General features: G+C 40.0%; 2 protein-coding genes and 1 long non-coding RNA gene across 3 annotated transcripts; 1 reads left to right on the top strand and 2 right to left on the bottom strand.

Moving 5' to 3' along the window:
• Positions 1 to 1,477: 1,477 nt before the first annotated feature.
• LOC120438945 lies at positions 1,478 to 3,509 on the bottom strand. The gene is made up of 3 exons (XR_005612270.1): positions 3,380 to 3,509; positions 2,779 to 3,072; positions 1,478 to 1,960 (listed from the first exon to the last, which is right to left on the bottom strand). It is a non-coding gene; the product is annotated as an uncharacterized LOC120438945 (long non-coding RNA).
• Positions 3,510 to 9,703: 6,194 nt separating this feature from the next.
• LOC120434387 lies at positions 9,704 to 13,438 on the bottom strand. The gene is made up of 7 exons (XM_039602422.1): positions 13,357 to 13,438; positions 13,046 to 13,238; positions 12,014 to 12,115; positions 11,108 to 11,179; positions 10,852 to 10,953; positions 9,939 to 10,010; positions 9,704 to 9,784 (listed from the first exon to the last, which is right to left on the bottom strand). Exons 1-7 carry the CDS (start codon positions 13,389 to 13,391, stop codon positions 9,704 to 9,706), a joined length of 657 nt encoding a protein of 218 aa, XP_039458356.1. The 5' UTR covers positions 13,392 to 13,438.
• Positions 13,439 to 17,876: 4,438 nt separating this feature from the next.
• LOC120437674 (programmed cell death 1 ligand 1-like) lies at positions 17,877 to 23,981 on the top strand. The gene is made up of 3 exons (XM_039608194.1): positions 17,877 to 18,095; positions 19,272 to 19,607; positions 21,835 to 23,981. The coding sequence occupies exons 1-3, from the start codon at positions 18,035 to 18,037 to the stop codon at positions 21,999 to 22,001; spliced, it is 564 nt and encodes a 187-aa protein (XP_039464128.1). The 5' UTR covers positions 17,877 to 18,034; the 3' UTR covers positions 22,002 to 23,981.
• Positions 23,982 to 25,610: the final 1,629 nt, after the last annotated feature.

The raw sequence follows: 25,610 nt of genomic DNA, 5'->3' as shown, positions 1-25,610 counted from the left end.
AGGATCGTTGACCCAGTATTTTCAGTTTATGTTCACTGTCTTTTTTCTGTATGTTCCACTTCCTGTTTTATTGTGTTAGCCCTAGTCTGTGTGCATTATGTTCGAGTCATCTTCCCAGCTGGATTAAGTCCAGCTGTTTACTGCCCCTAATCGCTCATTATTCAGCCTGAGTATTTACATCCTTCAGTTTCATCAGTTCATGTCTTGTCATTAATATAATGTCATTGCGTGTGTTCAGTTCTGTCAGCAGCCATCTCCTGTTCTCGTCATTTGTCCCGTACAATAAACACCCTGAATCTTCACCGTGAGGCCTGCGTTTGAGTCCTCTTCTCCACTTCTACACAGCAACCCCTGACAGTTACAGTTACCATATAAATAGGTGGTATTCAGAATACAGTTACTTTGTTGAAATAAATGGATTACACGGCGGTATTTTCCAGTTTCATATGTTAGGCTATACCCTCTCTATTTTATGTAATTTCACACTGGTGGAAACCCAAACAAAACATCCAATAAGAGGCTCTAATGCCTGTGTCTCAATCTCACAGCTCATGTCACCCCTACTTGAGGCCCAGATTGTTACGCCTGGGGCAGCAGTCGTGTTGTGGAGTAAAAGGAGGACCCAAATTGCAGGCAGCCGACTGATGATATGAGTAAGAGTATATTTACAGGAGTGGCAGGGTGGCAAACAGGCAGTGAGGCATGACAATTAACTGAAGGAGACCTAAACTGGGATAAACTAAATCACAAACCTGAAGTCATATGAAACGGAGAATGCGGAGAGACACAGATTAACGCAGAGCTACACAGACGAGCTGACCACAGGCACAGACTCACACCCACTAGATATATATACAGAGATATATATAGAGATATATATATATATATACACACACACACACACACACACACACACACACACACACACATACGGGTCTATGTGGTATGGAGGGACTATACTACGTCAATCGGCCCGGTGGTGGTTTAAGGGGACTACCGTTTCCAGAGGACTTAGAGCCAAGGGAGCGAGGTTAAAGTGTTCGAAAAAATCTGAAAAAAATTTGGGTCACTTCAGACCTCATACACTCCCTATAGAAGTCTAGATACACTGATACACACCAACCAGACTCTATTGTGTTTTCTGGAGACATTGTCCACTTGACAACGATGTGATTTATGAGGTCCAAAAAAAACAATATCGGGTCTTTAAAGGGACAATGATGTCATTATTAAATAGCTCATCATTACCATGAATACACATCTGACAGGACACAGGATTACTGGGACATCATTTTATTAGTGTTCTTGGATCTGAACATTAATTTTAACCATAAATAAAAAAAGAAATCTATGGACAAAAATGCCCACGCTAACCACAGAAATATAAAAATATAGAAAACAGAAAAATTAAAAACATTTAAAATGAATTTTAATAGTTTAAAGGTAAATATTAAGGGGAGAAAATATGCATTTATAATTTTTATTTTAAATATAACCTGTCAAAAAAATATATTAAAATAAGAACCTGTCAAAAAAAACTAAATAAATTAAATTTAAAAATTATGAAATACAAACTACTTCTGTAATTAACAAGAACTTTTTTTTCTTTAAACAGAACATCAGTGAGGCAGCCTGCTGCACAATAAGTCAGTTTTAACAACAGTTCGGCAATCTGACCAAGATGTAAAACCACATCTGGCTAAACAGTTATTTTAGTTCATTTTTTTCTGCCTTTTTGCAGTTAATCCTCTGTTTCTTACAAAATCTCTTATGTTTTGAACTGTTCTTCCTGCCAACACCGGATCTTCTACCAATTTGCAATGACTGCATTCATTTTTGGTGGCCAGTTTCCCTTCGTTTATGTGGTCTTTAAAATGCCTCATCACTGCAGCAACCTCAGCCTTGGACCACATGTTTTTGGGAGCTCTTCGGGAATTGTGGGATTGAGCAGCATTTTTATCTGGAAGATATATAAAGTAGTAGTAGTTAAAACAAACAAACCAAACAAAAAAAAACCCCAAAATCATTTGCTTTTTAAAAGAATGGATGTTACCCTGTCCTAACTTCTGAAATGTGTTGGTACCATCAATATCAAAACGAGCTAAAATTCTCTTTGAAAATTTATCAAATTTCTAAAATGAGACATTTAGTGTTCCACTGTGAATAAAAGACTGAATAAAAAATTGAATAAAAGTCTCTTGATGCATGCTCAATCATCCAGGTAAGTAAATCCCAAAACGTTGATTCTGTTAATCTGGACGTAGCGTTTTCAGTGGGAGAAACATTTTGTCACTCATCCAAGTGACTTTTTGCCACCACTCTGCAGTTTGCCATATGTTGCAAAGTGATGAAACAATAGATGATGAACAATTCAAGAACCTTAAAGCACAAACATCTAAGTGACGAAACATTTCTCCCACTGAAAAAACTACGTTCAGATGAACAGAATCAACCTTGTTACTTAATTGGATAATGAGAATGCATCATGCAAGCACCATAGTATGTCACATGAAGTAGTCTGTAGACAGGCCTCACCCAGTCATTAAATTGTTTGTCAGCTATACAATTACCCTTGAGCTTCTGAGAATAATAGACTATGCATAATGGTTGTGATGTGATGATTCCGTCAAATCCCTAGAATTAAAGCAGGAAGTCTACTTTAACACATATGGATATTGTTTGATTTTAAAATCCATTGTGGTGGTGTAGAGAGACAGAATTGCAATGCAATTACAAAGAACGTGTCCATAAGTTTAGAGAACCAACTGCACCCCTTACCTTCAGAGGGAGCAGCAGTCTCACTTGCTGCAGGCATTATGAGTGGTTCTTCATCTGCTGATTACACAATTTGATTAAGTTTTAATATTTGTAACAAACATTTTATCCACAGAAACCAAGCTAGTGGTAACTTACCATAATCTACAGTGTCTTGGAGCTGCGCTGTGTTTGTGGAATCAGCTACTGCATGTACAGCCTCACTGGTGCCACACGCTGACATTGTGAGTGCTGTGTCATCATCATCTGATTCACTCTCACTGTCCTTTGTTTCAGCATCACTTAATGCAATTTCATCTGAGAAATTGTGGGGAAAAAAACAAAAAAAACAACACAAACCCCCCAAAAACCTCACATTAACAACGAGATATGACAAAATACAGAACAAATACTGGAAATTACACTTTTTCCACAGTACATAGTTTTACTATTTAAGGCCACCACTCTGCAGTTTGCCAAATGTTGCAAAGTGATGAAACAACAGACTTCAAGAACCTTAAATCATGGACATTTAACAGAATGGTCTGTGCTTTTAGGTTTTAATTCTGTTGATAAAGCATAACATTCAACTACTGCCCTAATATTTGCTCCTTTCAATACAAACCTTCAATTTCGATCTCATCCAGTGATTTCCCCTGGATCTGGGAAAGATGTCCTTTTTCCAGTGTTAAAAGCAGTTTGGAAATCTTGGCCAGCTGTGTTGTGGGAACTGGTAATCTGTAGAATTCGCGGTGAACGCGGGATATCATGACCCAGGAAATCTGCAACCTGATCAAGTTCATTGTTTTTCAAATTAAGGACTTGTGAGAGTGTGGCAACATGTTTTCTGAGCTGTGTCGATCTTAGATACTCAGGGTGCTTTGCTCCACACTGGTGTGCATGAACACGCAAGGAGTCCATTCCTCTGTAATGACTCATTGATCGGGGTCTTGCAAAGAGGTAGATATTAGTGGCACAAATACCACAGTCAGGCCTCCTACTAACCAGTAGTGACAGAGCATCCAGCATGCTTGGTGTTAGCAGAACTGGAACATTTCTGTCCCTTTTTCCCATTATTTCTATTCTACAGAAATAGTTACAGAGTCTCTGTTCCATTTCTGAGAGCCCCATGGCAACATCTGTGTGGAGTGCTGTTTTGTCTCTTTCAAGAAAACTTTTGAGGCGCATCTTTGAAACCTCTCCAGAACGTCTTCGATTGAACACAATGATTTGTGAGAGTGTAACTTGTGCAAGTTGGGCATAATTCTGAGCTGTGGCTTCGTTCTCCAAGCTGCAAAAGGCACTTTCTGCAGATTTTTTGAAGGTAGTGATGGAGAATCCGAACATCTTCTGTAAAGGGCAAGGTTGATGGCTTGTTAAACTTTGCCTCACTCAATGTGTTCAAGGCACGGTGAGACACCATCTCAGACCATTTGGAGACATACAACTTCTTGAACGCATCAGTGGACTTGATTAGGGCTTCATCCTCTGTCATGAGGGCACGACAATGGATAATGTCAGACATTTTATGCAGTGTATGTCCCAGTTTCAGTGCAAGGCTTGGAGTTTTGTATGACAGTGTCTCTTCATCAAAACCTGAAACTTTCTTTACTGCTTGCACAACTCTCTGGAAGTTAGCAGGCTTAATAGCTTCTTCCATGTTATGCACTGAGAATTCTGTACGCAGACACAACAACAAACGTCCCGCTTCACGAAGCTTCTGTCGTATATAATCATACTTTGTAGGGTCTTGTCCATGTTTATTGTAGAGGGACTGGGCAAACTGAATAACAGTAAAGTCATTTCGCACAGCTGAGGCAATCTCATCTTGTTTCATAACAGCAAGAACCTTCCACACTCCACTTGACACCTGCGGATAACACTGAGACTCCAGAGTTAAAGCCAGGCCGAGTACTTTGGTTCTTCCAGGTTCTTTATCAGTGTCATCTTTTGGTTTGTTAGGACATCTGCGGACATGTCTCCAAAGATCCTTGCGAACATACATCCCTTGACAATAAAAGCAATGAGCAAACTTTCCTCTACTGCTTTAATCTTGGGTCTTCTTTCACTTTCAGTGGTCCCACTCCACCATGCAAAACTGCAGCATTATGCTTAAAATTTCCCTTATTTCTCAATTTCTCTAACAGGCTTTTACGCTCGTTTGAGTCTCTAGGCAGGGAAAATGCATGCACAACATCAGGAGCTGTTTTGTGCGTTTTCAGGTGGCGGGAAATTTTAGCTTGCGGTTTGCCACAAAAATAGCAGTAATTTCTTTTACTTAAAGTCATTTTTTCTGATTCAGTTTCGCAAAGCTCACTTTTATCTTCTGGCTTGTCCTTTGTTAAGTTGTGGATTAAATTCGTTGAATCTGATTGTTCATGCACTTTGGAGATGTCATCTTGGCATAACAGACTTTTTGATGTGCTTGGCAATAATGAGATGTCTTCATCTGAATCTTCATCATATGACTCTGAATCTGGCACATATTCTTCTTCTGATATGCTGTGGTTGCCATCATCATCGCTTGATATTTGATCCAGAACTGAATGTGGCAATCCATCCTCCCCTGAATATTCAGAAATTTCTTCTTTCTGGAATGTAAGAATAAAAGTTATTTTAATTGATCAATACTTTAGACAGGTAAAAAAATAAACTGAAAAAAAGTCAAGCCAAATATGAATGGGATACACACCTGTGTTGACTGGTGACAATTCTGATTTGCCAATTTTGCAAGGCAGGATTTGTGCCAGACCCCTAAACAAACTGAAACACATTTTGACTTAATTTAGCTTTGCAGTTCTATTTAAGTCAAGTAGTTTTTTGTCAAAGCATTGCAGTAATGTCAAATGCTGAAAAAAAAAAAAAACCAAACTGTTCACACTTAAGGATATTTTAATGACTACACATACACTGCTAACCCCCCCCAAAAGGACATCCCAGATGTGAATGAATGAATTATTCTTATTAAATATTTTGTTCTTTAGGTAGTTGAATGGCATGAAAGTGTGTAGAATGTGTGTGGCCTCCAGATGCCTGTATGACTTCCCTACAATGCCTGGGCATGCTCGGGATGAGGTGGCGGACGGTCTCCTGAAGGATCTCCTCCAAGACCCGGACTAAAGCATCCGCCAACCCCTGGACAGTTTGTGGTGGATGGAGTGAGACATGATGTCCCAGATGTGCTCAATTGGATTCAGGTCTGGGGAACAGGCAGGCCAGTCCATAGCATCAATGCCTTTGTCATGGAGGAACTGCTGACATACTCCAGCCACATGAGGTCCAGTGTCATCTCGCATTAGGTGGACCCCAGGGCCAAACGCACCAGCATGTGGTCTCACAAAGGGTCCGAGGATCTCATCTTGTTACCTAATGACAGTCAGGCTCTCTGGCAGGCACAGAAATGCCACCCCACACCATTACTGACCCACTGCCAATATGATCATGCTGGAGGATGTTGCAGACAGCAGAACGTTCCCCACGGCATCTCCAGACTGTCACATGTGCTCAGTTTGAACCTCCTTTCAGCTGTGAGGAGCATAGGGTGCCAGTGCCGAAGTTGCCAAACTTTGTGTTTTCTGGCAAATGCCAAACGTCCTGCATGGTGTAGGGGCTGCAAGCTCAATCCCCACCTGTGGACGCTGGACCCTCAAGCCATCTGACCATTTGAGCAGACAGATGCACATTTGTGGCCTGTTTGAGGTCATTTTGCAGGGCTCCTCTTGTTCCTCCTTGCACAAAGGTGGAGGTAGCGGTCCTGCTGCTGGGTTGTTGCCCTCCTGGCCTACCTACTCCACATCCAGGTAACACCTCCATGCTCTGGACACTACACTAACAGACACAGCAAACCTTCTTGCCACAGCTCACATTGATGTGCTACACTAGATGAGCTGCACTGCCTGAGCCACTTGTGTGGGTTGTAGACTGTCTCATGCTACCACTAAAATGAAATCACCGCCAGCATTCAAAAGTGACCATAACATCAGCCAGAAAGCATAGATGCTGAGAAGTGGTCTGTGGTCACCACCTGCAGAACCAGTCCTTTATTATGGTGAATTGACTATAATTTCCACTTGTTGTCTACTCTATTTGCAAAACAGCATGTGAAACTGGTTGTCAGTGTTACTTCCTAAGTGAACAGTTTGATTTCACAGAAGTGTGACTGACTTGGAGTTACATCACATTGTTTAAGTGTTCCCTTTATTATTTTGAGCAGTTTATGTTATGGAATGGGGAATTGAGGACAATCCCAAGTATACCATTTTACAAGGTCCTGCACCAAAGAGGTAATACTACATTTCTTTAATTAGACATGACCACCCACTGATTAAAAAGGGAGCAGTGTTCATTTCAGCTAGTCTTAACTTGTTGAACTCTATTAATGCTTTTTACTATATACTGTACCTATTCACTAAATGTCTCACCTTTGCACTTATAGCCAAGCCACTTGAGGGAGGAAACCGGTCCCACACACTGAATGCACTTGTCCAAAGATGATATTGTTGTGCACACCAGACGATGACTGTGACACTGTTAGCAAAATATTGCAACATTTATTTGTTTTGGACAGTTGGAAAGGTGAGGTGTTTTCAATTCAGTTGCAGATATCAACTAATACACTTCATCCCAGTATAAAATTTGAAGGCAATCAACCTCTTCACTTTTTTCTACTGGAACCATTTTACTGGGATTAGGGGAATTGATTCTTTCACTTTGTTGTTATCTAGAAGAGTTAATTGAGTTAAAACACTGCAACTTCTTAAAAATGGCACATGCATTCTTATCTGTGTGGAGTGGGTCAGAGTAAAAAAAACAAAACAAAAACAAAATTAAAAAAACCAATCCTTCCTTATTTGCTTATCCTTGCGGCTGGAACCTATTCCAACTATGATGGGTGTACAATGCCTCTCACCTGAGTTGTATCTGGCAACTACAGCTTCCGCCCAAAGACATGCAGTTAGTGGGGTTAGCTGGACTGGTAATTCTAAATTGCCCATAGGTGTGAGTGTGATAGAGTCTGTCAATGTGATACCCTGCGACAGCCTCTCACTCCAATTAACAACTGATTCCTCTGCAATCATCCATCCTCTTCCACTTATCCTTATCAGGATTGTGGGGTAGCAGGTTTGGGGCCTATACCAGCTACCATAGGGCTGGTAATCTGTCCAGGTTGTAACCTGGACAGATCACCAGTTTAACATGGAAGGAGAAGCATTTGCATTCACACCAAAGGGCAGTTTTGAATCACCAGTTAACCTAACCCCATAAGCTACATCTTTGGACTGTGGGAAGAAGCCAGAGTACACAGCCAGAGAGAACCCATGCACTACAGCAGTAAAAAGTGCCTAAAACAAGTTAAGAAGTTGTATAGTACTATCTATCTTAATGTTCAAGCCTGAGTTTCAAACCATTTCAACATAGAAACAAAGCACATGCAGTCAGTTCTGCGTGCTGTAGGTCAAACTGTCAAAAAATAAGAGAAGACCCCTCCTAAAACCAGAGTGATGTCACCATGAAGCAAACTTTGACGGAGTCCCCCAATAACAGTGTGGTCCTCCTAAGTCACATTTGGGTGGTTAACACACACACACTCAGATGTTATCCAGACTTGCACTTTGAAACAATGAAAAGGACCTACAAGCCACGGTCCATGTAAATCACATTACACCCAGGTGACTGCCAAACACACACACACAGCATCCATAAAGATGGATGATAGATTAAATTATTAGTTCATTAAGTGGTACACTGGATTATTTACCCTTTCAGGCTCTGGATGTTTCAGGTCCAGATCATTGTTTGGAATGCAGTTTGGTTGCGGCTTTAGGCAGCTCACAGTCTTCTGAATCTGGCTGGTCTCAGTCTTCGTGTGTAACAGATAGAGAATGAAGACAAAAGAACCGTAATCTGACAGTTACTCAAGAGGATGAATAAACCATTTCACTATCGGCAAATAGCGTAAGGGAAACATCGTGCATGAGAAACATTCATTAAAATCTGTCCTAGGTCAATGTTACCTCTTCAGAATCTTGCGCTGAAGAAGAATGCATGGCTTCTGAGCCTTGCTGAGGCATTTCTTCATCAAGATCCTGCAACAAAGAAAAGATGGCACAAAGATTAGACCAAGTGCTCTTCTTGCAACAGTACTGGGCAGGCCTGTGCTTCTGTTTTTAATTTGCATGTGTGGGGGGGCCTTTCCACTCAAATGTTTTCTTCTGAAAAAAATACTGGCTACAATAATTAACAACTGATTCCTTTGCAATCATCCATCCTCTTCCACTTATCCTTATCAGGATTGTGGGGTAGCAGGTTTGGGGCCTATACCAGCTACCATAGGGCAGTACAACCTGGACAGATCACCAGTTTAACAAGGAAGGAGAAGCATTTGCATTCACACCAAAGGGCAGTTTTGAATCACCAGTTAACCTAACCCCATAAGCTACATCTTTGGACTGTGGGAAGAAGCCAGAGTACACAGCCAGAGAGAACCCATGCACTACAGCAGTAAAAAGTGCCTAAAACAAGTTAAGAAGTTGTATAGTACTATCTATCTTAATGTTCAAGCCTGAGTTTCAAACCATTTCAACATAGAAACAAAGCACATGCAGTCAGTTCTGCGTGCTGTAGGTCAAACTGTCAAAAAATAAGAGAAGACCCCTCCTAAAACCAGAGTGATGTCACCATGAAGCAAACTTTGACGGAGTCCCCAATAACAGTGTGGTCCTCCTAAGTCACATTTGGGTGGTTAACACACACACACACACAGATGTTATCCAGACTTGCACTTTGAAACAATGAAAAGGACCTACAAGCCACGGTCCATGTAAATCACATTACACCCAGGTGACTGCCAAACACACACACACAGCATCCATAAAGAATGATGATAGATTAAATTATTAGTTCATTAAGTGGTACACTGGATTATTTACCCTTTCAGGCTCTGGATGTTTCAGGTCCAGATCATTGTTTGAATGCAGTTTGGTTGCGGCTTTAGGCAGCTCACAGTCTTCTGAATCTGGCTGGTCTCAGTCTTCGTGTGTAACAGATAGAGAATGAAGACAAAAGAACCGTAATCTGACAGTTACTCAAGAGGATGAATAAACCATTTCACTATCGGCAAATAGCGTAAGGGAAACATCGTGCATGAGAAACATTCATTAAAATCTGTCCTAGGTCAATGTTACCTCTTCAGAATCTTGCGCTGAAGAAGAATGCATGGCTTCTGAGCCTTGCTGAGGCATTTCTTCATCAAGATCCTGCAACAAAGAAAAGATGGCACAAAGATTAGACCAAGTGCTCTTCTTGCAACAGTACTGGGCAGGCCTGTGCTTCTGTTTTTAATTTGCATGTGTGGGGGCCTTTCCACTCAAATGTTTTCTTCTGAAAAAATACTGGCTACAATAATTAACAACTGATTCCTTTGCAATCATCCATCCTCTTCCACTTATCCTTATCAGGATTGTGGGGTAGCAGGTTTGGGGCCTATACCAGCTACCATAGGGCAGTACAACCTGGAGAGATCACCAGTTTAACATGGAAGGAGAAGCATTTGCATTCACACCAAAGGGCAGTTTTGAGTCACCAGTTAACCTAACCCCATAAGCTACATCTTTGGACTGTGGGAAGAAGCCAGAGTACACAGCCAGAGAGAACCCATGCACTACAGCAGTAAAAAGTGCCTAAAACAAGTTAAGAAGTTGTATAGTACTATCTTAATGTTCAAGCCTGAGTTTCAAACCATTTCAACATAGAAACAAAGCACATGCAGTCAGTTCTGCGTGCTGTAGGTCAAACTGTCAAAAAATAAGAGAAGACCCCTCCTAAAACCAGAGTGATGTCACCATGAAGCAAACTTTGACGGAGTCCCCCAATAACAGTGTGGTCCTCCTAAGTCACATTTGGGTGGTTAACACACACACACACACACACAGATGTTATCCAGACTTGCACTTTGAAACAATGAAAAGGACCTACAAGCCACGGTCCATGTAAATCACATTACACCCAGGTGACTGCCAAACACACACACACAGCATCCATAAAGAATGATGATAGATTAAATTATTAGTTCATTAAGTGGTACACTGGATTATTTACCCTTTCAGGCTCTGGATGTTTCAGGTCCAGATCATTGTTTGGAATGCAGTTTGGTTGCGGCTTTAGGCAGCTCACAGTCTTCTGAATCTGGCTGGTCTCAGTCTTCGTGTGTAACAGATAGAGAATGAAGACAAAAGAACCGTAATCTGACAGTTACTCAAGAGGATGAATAAACCATTTCACTATCGGCAAATAGCGTAAGGGAAACATCGTGCATGAGAAACATTCATTAAAATCTGTCCTAGGTCAATGTTACCTCTTCAGAATCTTGCGCTGAAGAAGAATGCATGGCTTCTGAGACTTTCTGAGGCATTTCTTCATCAAGATCCTGCAACAAAGAAAAAATGGCACAAAGATTAGACCAAGTGCTCTTCTTGCAACAGTACTGGGCAGGCCTGTGCTTCTGTTTTTAATTTGCATGTGTGGGGGCCTTTCCACTCAAATGTTTTCTTCTGAAAAAAAATACTGGCTACAATAATTAACAACTGATTCCTTTGCAATCATCCATCCTCTTCCACTTATCCTTATCAGGATTGTGGGGTAGCAGGTTTGGGGCCTATACCAGCTACCATAGGGCAGTACAACCTGGAGAGATCACCAGTTTAACATGGAAGGAGAAGCATTTGCATTCACACCAAAGGGCAGTTTTGAATCACCAGTTAACCTAACCCCATAAGCTACATCTTTGGACTGTGGGAAGAAGCCAGAGTACACAGCCAGAGAGAACCCATGCACTACAGCAGTAAAAAGTGCCTAAAACAAGTTAAGAAGTTGTATAGTACTATCTATCTTAATGTTCAAGCCTGAGTTTCAAACCATTTCAACATAGAAACAAAGCACATGCAGTCAGTTCTGCGTGCTGTAGGTCAAACTGTCAAAAATAAGAGAAGACCCTCCTAAAACCAGAGTGATGTCACCATGAAGCAAACTTTGACGGAGTCCCCAATAACAGTGTGGTCCTCCTAAGTCACATTTGGGTGGTTAACACACACACTCAGATGTTATCCAGACTTGCACTTTGAAACAATGAAAAGGACCTACAAGCCACGGTCCATGTAAATCACATTACACCCAGGTGACTGCCAAACACACACACAGCATCCATAAAGATGGATGATAGATTAAATTATTAGTTCATTTAGTGGTACACTGGATTATTTACCCTTTCAGGCTCTGGATGTTTCAGGTCCAGATCATTGTTTGGAATGCAGTTTGGTTGCGGCTTTAGGCAGCTCACAGTCTTCTGAATCTGGCTGGTCTCAGTCTTCGTGTGTAACAGATAGAGAATGAAAATACAGTGCATTTTTGAAGAGGTTTTTGAAACATTAAACTGTATGAGAATGATAAGTTTCAAGCTAATGTCTTTAAAATATTCACTGTCATGTATAGAGAATTTAAGGCCCTGTGATTAAGAGAAAAATAGTCCGTGTGATTTCTTTAATCTTTTTTAAGCCATTGCTAAAGGAGTAAAACAATCACCTGTAGCAGCAACGAACTATCACTAGGGCCCATTTATCCTTGAGGGACAAAATTTAAACTGAATCTAACTAAAGAGGCTAGAATCACATTAAACATCAATCACTGTTAAAATTTAGTAACCGAAAGCCATTTTTTATTTCTACATACCTGCTGATATTTTTTTAGTGCTTTTGGAGGGCTTTGATGTGGCAGCCATCACAACTGCCTGTTTTCCATTAGTACCTACCCTGGTTTTTCCAGGAGGTTATAGTACCATGTAGTTTTTCAGTAACTACTGCACCAAGGTTCCAAGTGATGCAAAGTGATCAGAAAATTTGACATAGACAGACTGAATGCCACCAGGTGGCTGGTCAATGGTGTCACTCGATAAGTTATGAGTGCACCTCCTTCATGAAAATCCAAGCCATCATTTTTGAAACTCTGAAATGTTTGAAATGGCTACCAAAATTAACAGCGTGATCCCTGAATTGAACACTAAAGTATAGACTGAGCAGCAGGCATTTTGTCACCTTGACATCCATGCTTGCTGTGGCATTTATATCACTGGATGCTCGGCTGCATTACTATAGTGACCCCAGGCACAGTAGGTGATACTCAATTTCAATGGAAAACTAGATGCCCTAAGTCACGTTAAGCCAATTTGAGTAGGTACAAATGTAAAAATGGCTTACGGTATGCAATTTATCAGTTCCAGAAAGTACAATTGTAGAAATACCTTGCATCTCCAGGGCCAATCCGAGTCACCATAATTATAGTCTATTTCTTCGCCTGGACTTATGTCTCTGCTTGCAAATAAGCATAGATGGGGCTTTCGATTGATATTTAATATTTTCATCTTAGCACTTGGACTGATGTGGTTGTCGTTGACAAGTCTGCCTAATGACCCATCTTCTTGAGATGCATCCACACTGTGGGGTTAGGCAAAAAGTATTAGCTTAACTAGTTTTTGTTAGGAAGCTTTCTTTTCATAAATCAAAAGCAAAGTGTAATTTAATCGTAATCAAACTACACTGATATAATACGCACCACCAGAGTTTTCCATCAAACTTGAATTCAAACATGAACACCTTCAGGCTGTCATGATAAACTCTGTGTCTCCGCTCACATTCTTCTTTTTTGTTATGAGTTTACCTCTGTATTCCAAAAGGAAGTCTCCTTTTGGAATGGAACAGTCGTGAAAATGCCCGACCTGAATTGCAGAGGCATACCAAGTAAGTGACAAAAGACAAAGTGACAAACTCCAAATCTAATCCAAACTAAAGACCAACTTACCTTTGAAGGCATTTATGTAGTGGATATCAAGTCCCAGTTTGTCCCTTCCAGCAGAAACATGACAGACTGCATCCTCCCGTGGAGGAATGCGTCTCCTTCGCATGTTCTCCTGTACGTTTTGATTGCCTGTATTACCAAAGCATATAAAGTATTACGATTATCGTCATCATCGTCATCATCATCAGTAGTAGTAGAACTAGCAGTAGTGTAGTTTACAGCATAAACACAGCTGACTTATTCATAGTCCTAATTTATGCCTTCTTTTAAAATGTTAAAGGCCTAGTTCTCAAAATGGCGACATGTGACATTTCTGCAATGGCGACTGCAGAGAGTGATACAAGTACTGAGAAAGCTTAGGCATCAAAACTGTAAGAAGTTTTTTCTTCAGGCATATAAATAAATACACGATTAAATACACTTATACCCCTTGCTTTTATTTTAGGGCTGTCAGCAGAATGGACAGACATTGGACAAACTGCCCGAAATTAGCTGACAGCGACATCAGGGATTTTGACTCAGACTGCGCTGGTTTAATTGTTAATCACGTTAGTCGCGATGTCGGCATTAACACGTTTAAGCCACATTAATGCTTTAACACCGAGTAAATCCTAACACGGGTTAGCCCGCTTTATCGCGTTGACGCGGTTAGTCGTCAGCCCTATTTTATTTACTCAATGACAAACGATGAGGCACTTTTATTTCTTCAAAAACTAGCTAACAGTCCATAAAGCATATATTAAACCAGTTTAATATAAGCCTGTGCACCTATAATTTCATATAGTATTAAAGTCATGGTGCATTTTACATTAAAAAAAGGCTTACCTTTGTGCTTTTAATCAGTCTTCGTCTTGCCGTCGACATGTACTTGTTAAAGGGCACGCGCGCGAAATCGTTTCCGGTAGGTTCCGCCTATATATATAGCCTACCAATCACAATGACTTCCGGCCGTGTGTATTGAAAATGTGTATTAAATAGTAGTACTTACACACATCCACTCTAACTCGAAACGTCGCTGTGCAATAAACTGGAATACACAAAAATCATGTGAGTGGTATAGGTGGACTTTTAAGAAAATCAGAAAATCTTTTAATTATAGTTTAATAAATGAATTTACACTACAGTTTAAGCAAATACAGGTCAAAAGATAAATAATGACCTCATAAGAAGTAGAAAAAATTATTATTTAGACACTTAAAAATGCATTTACAATTCATGTTTTAGGGGGACACATGAATACACAGCAAAAAGTCGAAATGTCCCCGTAGCCCAGGTACAGCGTCAGGTCAAATGTCCATCCATACCACATAGACGCACGCACACACACACACACACACACACACACACACACACACACCATTATTCAACATCAGTAGTGGATTACACTTGATCTTCAGCTTTTGGCCTTAAGATAAAATGTGGTGGTTTTTGTGTAGCTTATCCATTTTAAGCCATTTTAATAATTATGATCATAACTCTATTCCTCATGGTGCAAACACTCCCTGTGTTCAGGTGCTGCTTTCTGAGCCCCTTTGTAGAAAATGTCTTGAAACTTCTCTGTTCACCATCTGGAGCTGGAGGCTGGGAGGAAGAGCTGGTCGTCCAGTTGGGGTCTGTGATTCTCTTCCTCTGCGGGTCTGGAGCGGACTTCTTGTCTCCAGCCCAGAGTAAAGGGGACCATCTCCTGGGTCTGGGGGCATTTTACCCCTCTGGGCGTGCTGGTGCCTGGTAGATTATGTTTGGGGAGTGTGAGTGTGTTTACAGTATTCAGTTCTGTTTGTCTCCATGTTGGGTGAGTGCTGAGTATTTGTATATGTGTGCATGAGGGAGGGAATGTGTGTTTGAGTCTGTGTGTGCCTGTTTGTCTATGTTTATGTGTCAGGTGGGGTCTTAGGAAACTGTGAACTGATCAATTTAATCACTGTTCAAAGTTCATTCAGCAACAGTTTTCATCCATATTCTGCATTCCTCTGGCCTTTTGAGTCTTTGGTTGTTTACTGCTTTTTTCCAAAGGTCGTAATTCATTATCACCACCTGCACAAAGCTCAACATCACAGCAGGAACTGACTTCGGACTTTAGGAATTCAGATTTGTAGGAAAAGTCTGAGCGTGTTTGTTAGAGTGACCCACAGTGGCTGGGTTCAAACAGGAGGCTTGAGGCAGAGTTGAGGTGCAGACCAATCACATGTTTATTCACCAACATTAAAATATCAAAAATAAAATACAAAATAAAACAATGTAGCCCAGTGTGTGTTTTATGTGCCCCTTTTTAACTTTGAGCACCCGCCCCTTCAAACATCTCTGCACGGCTCTGATGGGATTTCCTGTCTGTGTTGTTTATTTCAGAGGATGGGTGGAACCTCAGTGAAGACTGTTCAACAAACAGCTGCAGCTACAGAAAAAGCAGCATGCACAGACTCAGTGTCTGATAATTAGAACCTGTTACCTCTGAGCGCTAATGCCAACCTCCGCCTCTGTGCTATTGAAACATGGTCAAGTCAAAGTCAGTGACTAGAAACATTCTCACAGTTTAGGTCTGAACATCTTTTTAGGGTGAGGTTCTCATGGAAGTCTTTATGCAGAATTCTACCAGGATGGTAAACACAAGTGGAAATCTTATAACACAAATGTCTGTAAGAGATTATTCCAAAGGTTAAATATGCTTCAAGGTAAAATATAAAGCTAGCACGAAAAGTAAGTAAATTTGAGTTTGGTCTATTTTTCATTGAACATTTATTCATACAGGTAGCCCCACTGAAAGTCAGTGTCTCATTTACAAGAGGGACCTGTTTCAGACAAACCTATTAAAATTCAATTATTATTCATTTGTTATAACAATGTGTGGAAGACATGCGTCATACATATGACGCATTACAGGCTGGGTCCATTTTCAACATCTTGTCCAAACATCCTCCACAGAGTAAACTCTCCTCCTCTCCATCCTGTCCTGACTTTTATGGTAATAATCTGAGTGAAACTGCTGAGCTCCTCCTCTCTGTTGAAGCCGTGACAGTGACAGCTGGTTTTCTCTGATTCATGTCTCAGAGTGACAGTCAGAGAGACTTCTAACAGGACTTTTCTCAGGATTATTCTGATCACGTCTGTTTTACATGAAGTGCTTTGATTTACATCTGATTCCAGCTCAGAGCATTGACACATCAGTCTGTTCTTGTTATGATGATCATGATGAGGAGCAGAAACTTTGAGACTTCTGCTGAACTTCTGACATAAGTAAGTGATCTGAGACCTTCTGGTTTATATTCTCCATATTATTCAGTAAATAATAGATTACAGATGTTATGTTAATCTATGCAGCAAAATACAAAGCAGACATTTATGGACACTGGTTCTCCATCAAGAACAAATATTTGCTCTCTGTGGCTCCAACACAACTTAAAGACAATCAAAGATGGAAAAAGTTCTCCAGTACAGCTGTACAGGAGGTCATGACCTTTGACTTTATTCATTAGACCAACAGAAAAACTGTAAAACGAGTGAGACTTCATTTAAAATGTAATTTCATTTCTAGTGGACGTTAACCTTGAAAAGCCTGAAACATTAAATTATTGGTAGAAAATCCAACATATCAAACGTCACTCCAGCGCAACTTTGGTACGAGATGTTGAGTCGGAAGATGTAGAGTCCGTCCCAGCAGATGAACAACAGATCAGAAGAAGAAGAAGCATGAAATCATTGCTAGAAAATCCAACATATGAAACGTCACTCCAGCGCAACTTTGGTACGAGACATTAAATCGAAAAATGTTGAGTTTGAACGAGAAGCTGAACAACAGATCAGCTCTAACCCTCAGGGACTTTCAGCTTTATTTAAACCTTAAATTTAATCTGATGTGTTCAGGTTTAAACTCAGGTTCAGTTATTGCTGTAACTGCGTCACTCTGCTCCACGCTGATGTTTGTCCTGTTCGTCTCTGCAGGTCAGATTTAACTCTGAGATGAAACATGAAGTATTGGCTGCAAAGTAAAAATATTTCCCTGAGAATTATTTTCATATTGATTCAGTTTTTCTGTTTGTGACGATGAAACGAGAATCAAACTGCCGTCAGAAACAAAACGTACTCCTGCTTCAGCGACTGCAACACAAACTGTTCATACATGACGACACATGAGAGCTTCTGATTTTGTTCTGTGGAGATCGTTCAACAACTGAACACTAAAACTTTTCCACTTCACCTCGTTTGTTGTGACGCACTTATTTCTGCGCATCCTCAGTCCAACCTACCAAACGTCACTAACGCCACGTCCTCATGCAACACGGAAGAGTTTGAACGAGCAGCTTTAGCTTTATTTAAACCTTAAATTTAATCTGATGTGTTCAGGTTTAAACTCAGGTTCAGTTATTGAGTGAAAACACCAACAGACTCAGACATTTAGAACAAACTAAGAGTCAGATCAGCAGAAACAGAGAACACGGACATGTCTGCTGTAACTGCGTCGCTCTGCTCCACGCTGATGTTTGTCCTGTTCGTCTCTGCAGGTGAGATTTAACTGTTAGAAACTAAACTGAGTTTATTTCTGAGATAAAGAGTCTCAGTCTGGTTTACATGCTGATAATATTTCTCTAAGAATTAGTTTCTGATTCATTCAGTGTTGCGATCGACACAAAGCTGGGTGGAGTCTGTGTGTGTTGGTGCAGTTTGCAGCACAGAGACAAAGAAGTGTAATGTGTGTGTCAGTGTGATGTGTTGTAGTGTCAGGAGTCAGTATACAGCTACAAAGCTTTTTGTTCAGTGTATACAAACAGCTGTAGCTCCATAAAGGCAGCATGCAGAGACTCACAGTGTCTTATAATGAGAGGCTGCTTTCTCTCACACATTATGTTCACTTATTATCAGCACATGTTGTTGTTTGTGCAACAGAGTTATTGTAGTTTTGTATTTTCTCATTAGTTTTTATTCCATTTGGACTTTTTGTGTTTAGTTCAGTTTAGTTTCCAGATGATTTTCTTCTTTTTCAGGTTTGATTATTTATTGCTTGAAGAGTTTTTAATGGTTTTATTCTTTTTCATTCTTACTGTTTGGAGGTTTGTGTCAGAGGCCAGATTTAGGAGCATCAGTACAGCTGTTACAATAAAAGCAGTGACTCAGTCTGACAGACGTCCAGAGTCTCAATGAACTCGTCCATCAACAACATTTGATCAAACTAACAGATTCTAAAACTAAAAATTTGTTTTATTTGTTCACAAAATGGTTTCAGATGATGTTTTCATCCATCTCAGTCTTTCTCATGAACTTTGTCTCCAAACCTCTCAGCCTGAGCTTCCTCTGATCAACTCGTTCATAATCTCGTCCTTTCTGCTCTCAATGAAAATCTGAACATGTTCAGCTCGGCCTCCTGTCTTTGTGTCAGAGTCTCCAAAGCAAACATCACAGCAGCTCACTGCCATCTTTAAACCTTCCCTTTCACTCTTGCTGCTGTCCTTCTGTCACAAATCAGCCCTGATGAAGATGCTCGGGATCAGGTGAGGAGGAGGAGAAGACTCGCTGTGGTGACGCCTGAAGGGAGCAGCTGACACAAGAAGAGACACAATCAAAGATCATCATCTAATAACAGAAGACAATCTTTTATTGTGTGTTTCTGATTGGCTGCTGTAGAAGTGAACAGTTGCACTTTGACCTTTAACCTCTCTGCTCTGTGTTGTTTCCTCTTTCAGACCAGAAAATCATCACAGCTGAGTCTGGACAGGACGTCACTCTGACATGTCGAGCTCCAAACGACAACATCATAGTTGTAGAGTGGAGCAGAGATGACCTGGGAGATGAACAATGTGTGTTTGTTTACCGGAATGGTCGACCTCTTGATGACCAGCATCCATCTTTTAAGAACCGGGTGGATCTGCAGGACAGACAGATGAAGGATGGAGACGTGTCTTTGATTCTGAAGGATGTGACGATTAATGACACTGGAACATACGAGTGTCGTGTTGTCCAGAGAGAGGGAGACGGTATAAAGCTCATCAACAGCACCCACCTTCATGTTGTTCCTCCAGGTGAGTGAGTAGAGTTGAGTGTGTGTGTGATCAGAGGTGAAGCTGCTTCCTGGTTGTTGATGTTTGTTTCTAAAGATGTTGTTGATGAGACTTTGTAGAAAGCAGCTGGTCTGAGTGATGTGATCAGAGTGCAGTAGATAATGTCTGACCAGGGGCGGATCTAGAAGGGTGGCATGGGGTGGCAAGTGCCACCCTAAAATGATCCCTTGCCACCCCAGTTTTGCATATGACAGTGTTGTTTATTAAAATAAGATAGCATTACAGTCAACAGTGAATATAAATGCTAAAACTGAATATATTGCATAGTGTTCCCCCCCTCCACCATTAACAAATGGTTCAGCCCATTGCAGGACCGGCTTTTTTCTTGTTTTCGTAACAAGCGATGCTTATGATTGTGCCAGAGCACATTTTGAACAACACCATGGGAATTTCGGATTTTGCACATTTGGTTGGATGTTACACTCTGGAAATGGAAGGAAGGTGAGTGTTATTAACCCTCTGTGGTCCACGGACACGCTGCACCTCCAAATCACATGACTATTTTAAGCTGACATAGCAACAAGCTGCAGCCACGCTGAGTCTCTATTTCAGCCCAGATTGAAAGTTCGGACTTCAAAGTTTTTAAATTTTAATTACAGGCCAGTAAATCCAGAGTTATGATAATATATATAAGCCACGCTTTTTACTAAATACTGTCGTCACTTTTTTTGTGTGTGTTTTAAGCGTTTTCTAAGGACAGCGCGAAAACAGTAAATAAAGAAAAAAAGCCACCTCTTTCCTATCGGTGGAAAAATGTACCATGTCGACCAATTAAAAAAAAAAAAGTCAACACTTGGGATTTGGTTGTTTAGAAGGGGAGGGAAAGTTTTGGGAGTGACGGTAACGGCAGCGAGACAGAGAGAGAGAGAGAGAGAGAGAGGGAGAGGGAGAGAGAGAGAGAGAGTGAGTTTTTAGATGTGGGAGATTTGTGACGTTTAGTGTGGAGTGTTTACTTAGTGTATTGTGTTGTCTTGTGTAGTTGTTCTGTTGTGTAGTCGTTGTTTTGTCTTGTGTGTCAGTGAGGGCACTAATGAATGTCACTAAGGCACATTTGCAACGTAAACACTGTCACTAAGTAGAAAACCAGCGGAGTGATACACCTGCTGTTGTCAGGCCTGCAGGTTTATCCCTGTGCTGTTCTCCTCTGTCTTTTGGTGGACAAACTTTTTTTTTACTGGCACACGTCATTTGTGGGGCATCTTATTACAACACCTGATTGTTCTCTCATTTTAGTTTTAGTAATATTTTTAAATGGTTGTACAAAATGAAAAAAAAAACCAGCAGGTGTATTGGCTGCATTTTTAGATAAATAGTTGTATATGTTTACAAAAGTACAATTTATATTTGCATTTCGAGTTATAAAAATTTACTCAACATGTCTGTGGTTTTTTTTACAGTAAAAAATACTACTAGGATTTTAAGTTCTTTATGTGATTTCAGATCAGTAATACTAATGCAGTATGTCAGTGACAAAAAACAACTAAATTCAGTTGAGCTGAAAAGAATGACACCAAACAAGGCAAGGGGAAAAAAATAAAATGAAACAATTTGAGGGTGAAATACAAACGTAAACTCAAAAGTACTGTATTTCTGGTCTGTATTTCAGACCTCAGTGGGTTAATCCAACAAATCATGAAAAATTAGGTTTAAATTTTTGTTCATGACAGTGCAGATTTCTGACATTTTGTGTAATTTAAGCTGTAACAATGTGATTGTTTTCTAACAAAAAACAGTGAAACTTAAGTTAGACTTGTGCTTGTAAATGAACCGCCCCATGTTGTGTAGCTTTCTGGATTTTATACTTATTGGGCTACATATTTATTTATTATACAGGCTATACAGTACATAACATCAAAACTCACATGTTTTATGTAACTAAATTGTGTAATTATGTGGGCTACAGACAATAATTAAGTTATAGACTATATTTATATGAAAAACGTGTATACTTACTGCATTTGAATCATTTTAACCATATGTAACCCCCTGCATATGTGTTTGGGGAAAAAAAAGGCTTTGATTTTGCCACCCCATTTGATTTCTTTGCCACCCTCATGCCACCCTAAGAAAATTTCTCTAGATCCGCCCCTGTGTCTGACAGCAGTTTGAAGAGGAAATGGATTCTGTTCTGTTCTTCACTCATCAGCTACCTGACAGCTGACACCTCACACCTGTTTCTCACCTGCAGGTCACACAGGAGGACAAGAGAAGGATGAAGACAAAGAGAAGGAGGATGGATCTGTTGGACTGATTGCTGGTCTGTCAGTTCCTGCTGTGCTTGTTGTTGTTGCTGTTGTTGGTTTTTTTATCTACAAAAGTAGACAACAACAGAGTGAGGAAACAAATCAGGTTTAAATGTCTCAGAGGTTTTTCCAGCGTTGAGTCTGCTGCTGCTGTTCAGAGTTCTGGGTGTTGTCAGTGTTTAAAATCCTGCAGAAACAGATGAACTGAGCACAGACAGCAGGCCCACAGTACTGTAGGTTTATTTCATTTTTATCTTTAATGGCTGCTTCTGTTTTTGCTGACAGCTCATCTCAGTGGACGAGTTTCATCTTTAAAAACAGTCTTTACATTTCAGCTCTGTAGTTCACTGGAACATCCAGAGGGCTGTGACTACAAATCAGCTTCAACACAGTCAGGCTTTCTTTGTGTTAGCTGGCTCAACTAAACCTGAAACTGCAGTCAGAGACAGCAGGTATCACCATGGTGATTATCAGCTTCCTCTGTTACCCTGGCTCTCTGCTTCAGGCTCTGAGCACGCTCAGATGAAAAGGAGCGTTTCTTGAATCATGTGACTTTTCTTCTACGCAAAATGATCCCTGTGAGCGCCACCCAGTCCAATCAGAGACGTTACTCATTGATAACTTCACTAATGTCTCCACTAAATGAATACAGGTACATTGTGACAGTGTGATGTGCAGTTTAGCTTCATTCGGTGGTTTCAGTAAGTTACAGTTTAACAAGCTGCACATATAAAACATTTCCTCCAGCAGAGAATCTGCATCACAGTGAAAACGCGGCTCTAACAGCTGACTTAAAAACAAAACTCTGAACATGACCTGCTCCCGTCCAGGTGATGTTTCACCATCAGTTACCATGGTGATTTAGCCTCTTTCTGACACAGAAAGCTCTGACTTTGAGTGTGACACAGCTCACTGAGACATTACTCTGGTTTTGTTGTGCTCTGAGGTTCAGTTTTTCAGAGTTAGAAAATCTCAAAGTAAAACACTTTAAAGAATGAAACTCTACAGCTGCTGTCAGCAAAAACTTAACTTGTAACTTTTCAAACACTTGAACATTTTTCACTTTGATGGTTTTGTTTCCACTGACTGTAGTTACATCATTTTGAGCTCAGATTACACATTTATGAAATATTTTCACACCTGAATGTTTCAATCAAGATCTGATTTCAGTTTTTTCTTTGTCTTTGTGAGCTGTGTGGTTTGTTTACCCTCAGTATCCATGAACAGTGTTACAGACCTGGAATCAGTGTTTTTGTTTATAAGATCAAATATGACCTCATTATGTGAGTGTGAGCTTTGGACCACAAAACCTCAATAACACTAATCCTCAATCAGCTGTTTCACTAAAATTACATCCAAGTATAAACTGATCCCATCGTTCATGCATCACTTTGTAGCTGATAGATGGTTATGCACATCCCTGGTTGCCTAGGTAACCCTCTAATGTATTTACTGCCGGTACATTTGTCTCTCAGCAGTACGATTTACTCTTTACTGTCTGAGTTTCGTTGACCTTTCATGACCTCTGACCCCTGCTGGTCTCTTCCTGTGTGAACACTTTTCACTGGAACTGAAAATCTGAGTTTCTGTGAAGTTCTGTAGATTACAGATAATCACAGTCTGACTCAGGATCCAGTGATCAGGGACAACTGAACGGCCTCTAACTGCAAAGTATTAGTAGTTTATTTTATTGTTTGCTAAAATAGTTGCACATGTATCAGTATTATATTCCTTTATTCATTTGTTTTGTGTGTCTGACCTTGTAAATATGTGTGTGCTCTGATTGGTTGGTTCCTGGTCAAACTTCACTGGTGCTCCCACAGCAACAACACAACTTGAAGACTCAGAGTTCACACACAGTGTCTGTAAGCTTCTCTTTGACGTTTAATGTCTGTTTGTTTTATTTGAGTTTATTTAGAATGTGACTGTAAGCAGACTTAACACTGATTTTTTTTTTTTTTTGAATCGCAAACTAACCAAAACCTGTGTCTCTAATTACAGACAATAACATGTGTTTGCAAAGACTTGCTGAAATGTGCCTGTATGTTTGAGATGTGAACTTATATATGTAGAATAAATTTGGAGTAACAAGAAGTGAGTGTAGCTCTCTGTTCTTGAATCAGGCTCCAGAGAAAGGATCTCCTTTATGTTTTATAAAAATGGAGCAGAGGGGAGTGCATGCATGTGTAGATAATCATGCTAACAGCTAACACACTGTTAATCCTTACAGAAAGTCAAATATACATCAAATATTTGAATAATTTAGTTATTAACCCTAGAACACTATCGCTATAAATAGTAAGACAATCACTAGTGCCGGGTGATTTTTACCCGATATAATATAACCAATATAAAGTAATCAAATATATCAAAATATGACAACATGTGACAAATTAGAGTGGTCTTCTTTTACTTTCAACTGTGCCATGTCTAACAAAATGAAAAAAAAACCCTCCTAAAACAAAATAATGACTCTGGAAAGCTGGTCTTTGGTCCACCCATTCCTGGGAAATTTGAGACTTCCCTGGTGAAGGCACAGGCATAATTATGGATTATTCTAATAATGATATTTTTTTTAAAAAAAAACACACGCTGTATTTTAAAGATCATATGTTAAAAAACAGATTATATTAGATTTATATTTTAAATAAGACAAAATGCTGATTTTACAACAGTTTAAAAATGTAATAAGTTTTCTCCCTGCACAGGGTGGATAGTGAAATAAATGGAATCATCATGAATACATTATTTCATATTTATAACTTTTTTCCCTCATTGCTTTATTATTGTAGTAATAAATAATAAGGTAAGGATTCTGGATCAGCACCATGATGCCCATATTATATACAGTATTCTGAAGAAGGTCTAAAATGTCACTGTGTGTGCATGTGTGTGTTTTATGCATAGGGATTATTACTTATGATACAACATTGTCCAGACATGGCTGGTAAGGACATGAGGAGGAAACAGTAGGAGCTGTGTGAGGCTACTAAAGGCCGTGGATCCCTCAGCAGCTGGATTACAAAGAGTGCTGTCCATCTGAGAACAAGGCACAACTTGTTATTGCAATAAACTATTATTTAATTATCCACACTTAACAACTCTTACACTTAATCTATAAAAAAATGATGACAGAAAAATGTTATAGAAGCAAAACATTCCTGGAAAACGTCTCCAACAACTGCTACATGTGTTAAAGTGGAGAGTGATAGATGGGATGAGGAGATGAAGGAGGAAGAGAAGCAAAGAGTGATTCACAGGCAGAGTTTATTTCTCACAGTTTTTTGTCTCCTTATGGTTCCAAGCGCTGTCACCTATCTTTGCATTTTGTTATTATTTCATAAAACTTGTTTAATCAGCTCCCATCTCTCCTGTGGACTTTTTAATGTCTACAGTCTCAGATCAGCACAGCCCTGCCCTCCAGCACTATCAGCAGCAGGAGCAGCAGAAACCCCTCAACACCAACATTGTACCCATCAGGTAAAACATCGGCTACGTTTGCTTTGCCTTGTCGCCCATATTAGATTCTTGATGAATGTGTGTTGTTGTTATTCAACCTGGTTCAATGTGCAATTTTTTTTTCATCTGATAAATGTGAAAGGTGTGTGACTGTTTTCAAAGTTATACATTTAAATAGTTTTATCACTTGTATTTTTAAATTTAGTCCCCGCCCCTGTCTTTGAACCAATAGAAAGCTGGTGCTCAGAGGAAGAGGGCGGGC

This window comes from Oreochromis aureus, linkage group 3 (genome assembly GCF_013358895.1).
Source record: "Oreochromis aureus strain Israel breed Guangdong linkage group 3, ZZ_aureus, whole genome shotgun sequence".
In the NCBI taxonomy this organism is placed as follows: domain Eukaryota; kingdom Metazoa; phylum Chordata; class Actinopteri; order Cichliformes; family Cichlidae; genus Oreochromis; species Oreochromis aureus.
The sequence above is the reverse complement of the archived record's forward strand: the minus strand, read 5'-3'. Positions and strand labels throughout refer to the sequence as shown.

Excerpts from the sequence above, each read along its gene's own strand:
- LOC120434387 (XM_039602422.1), bottom strand. The coding sequence starts at position 13,391 with ATGTTTGAATTCAAGTTTGATGGAAAACTCTGGTG. Across the intron at positions 11,180-12,013 it reads AACATCCAGAGCCTGAAAGG|GATCTTGATGAAGAAATGCC; the intron begins GTAAATAATCCA and ends TCTTTGTTGCAG. Across the intron at positions 10,954-11,107 it reads CAGCGCAAGATTCTGAAGAG|ACTGAGACCAGCCAGATTCA; the intron begins GTAACATTGACC and ends TTACACACGAAG.
- LOC120437674 (XM_039608194.1), top strand. The coding sequence starts at position 18,035 with ATGTCTGCTGTAACTGCGTCGCTCTGCTCCACGCTGATGTTTGTCCTG. Across the intron at positions 18,096-19,271 it reads TGTCCTGTTCGTCTCTGCAG|ACCAGAAAATCATCACAGCT; the intron begins GTGAGATTTAAC and ends TTCCTCTTTCAG. Across the intron at positions 19,608-21,834 it reads CCTTCATGTTGTTCCTCCAG|GTCACACAGGAGGACAAGAG; the intron begins GTGAGTGAGTAG and ends TCTCACCTGCAG.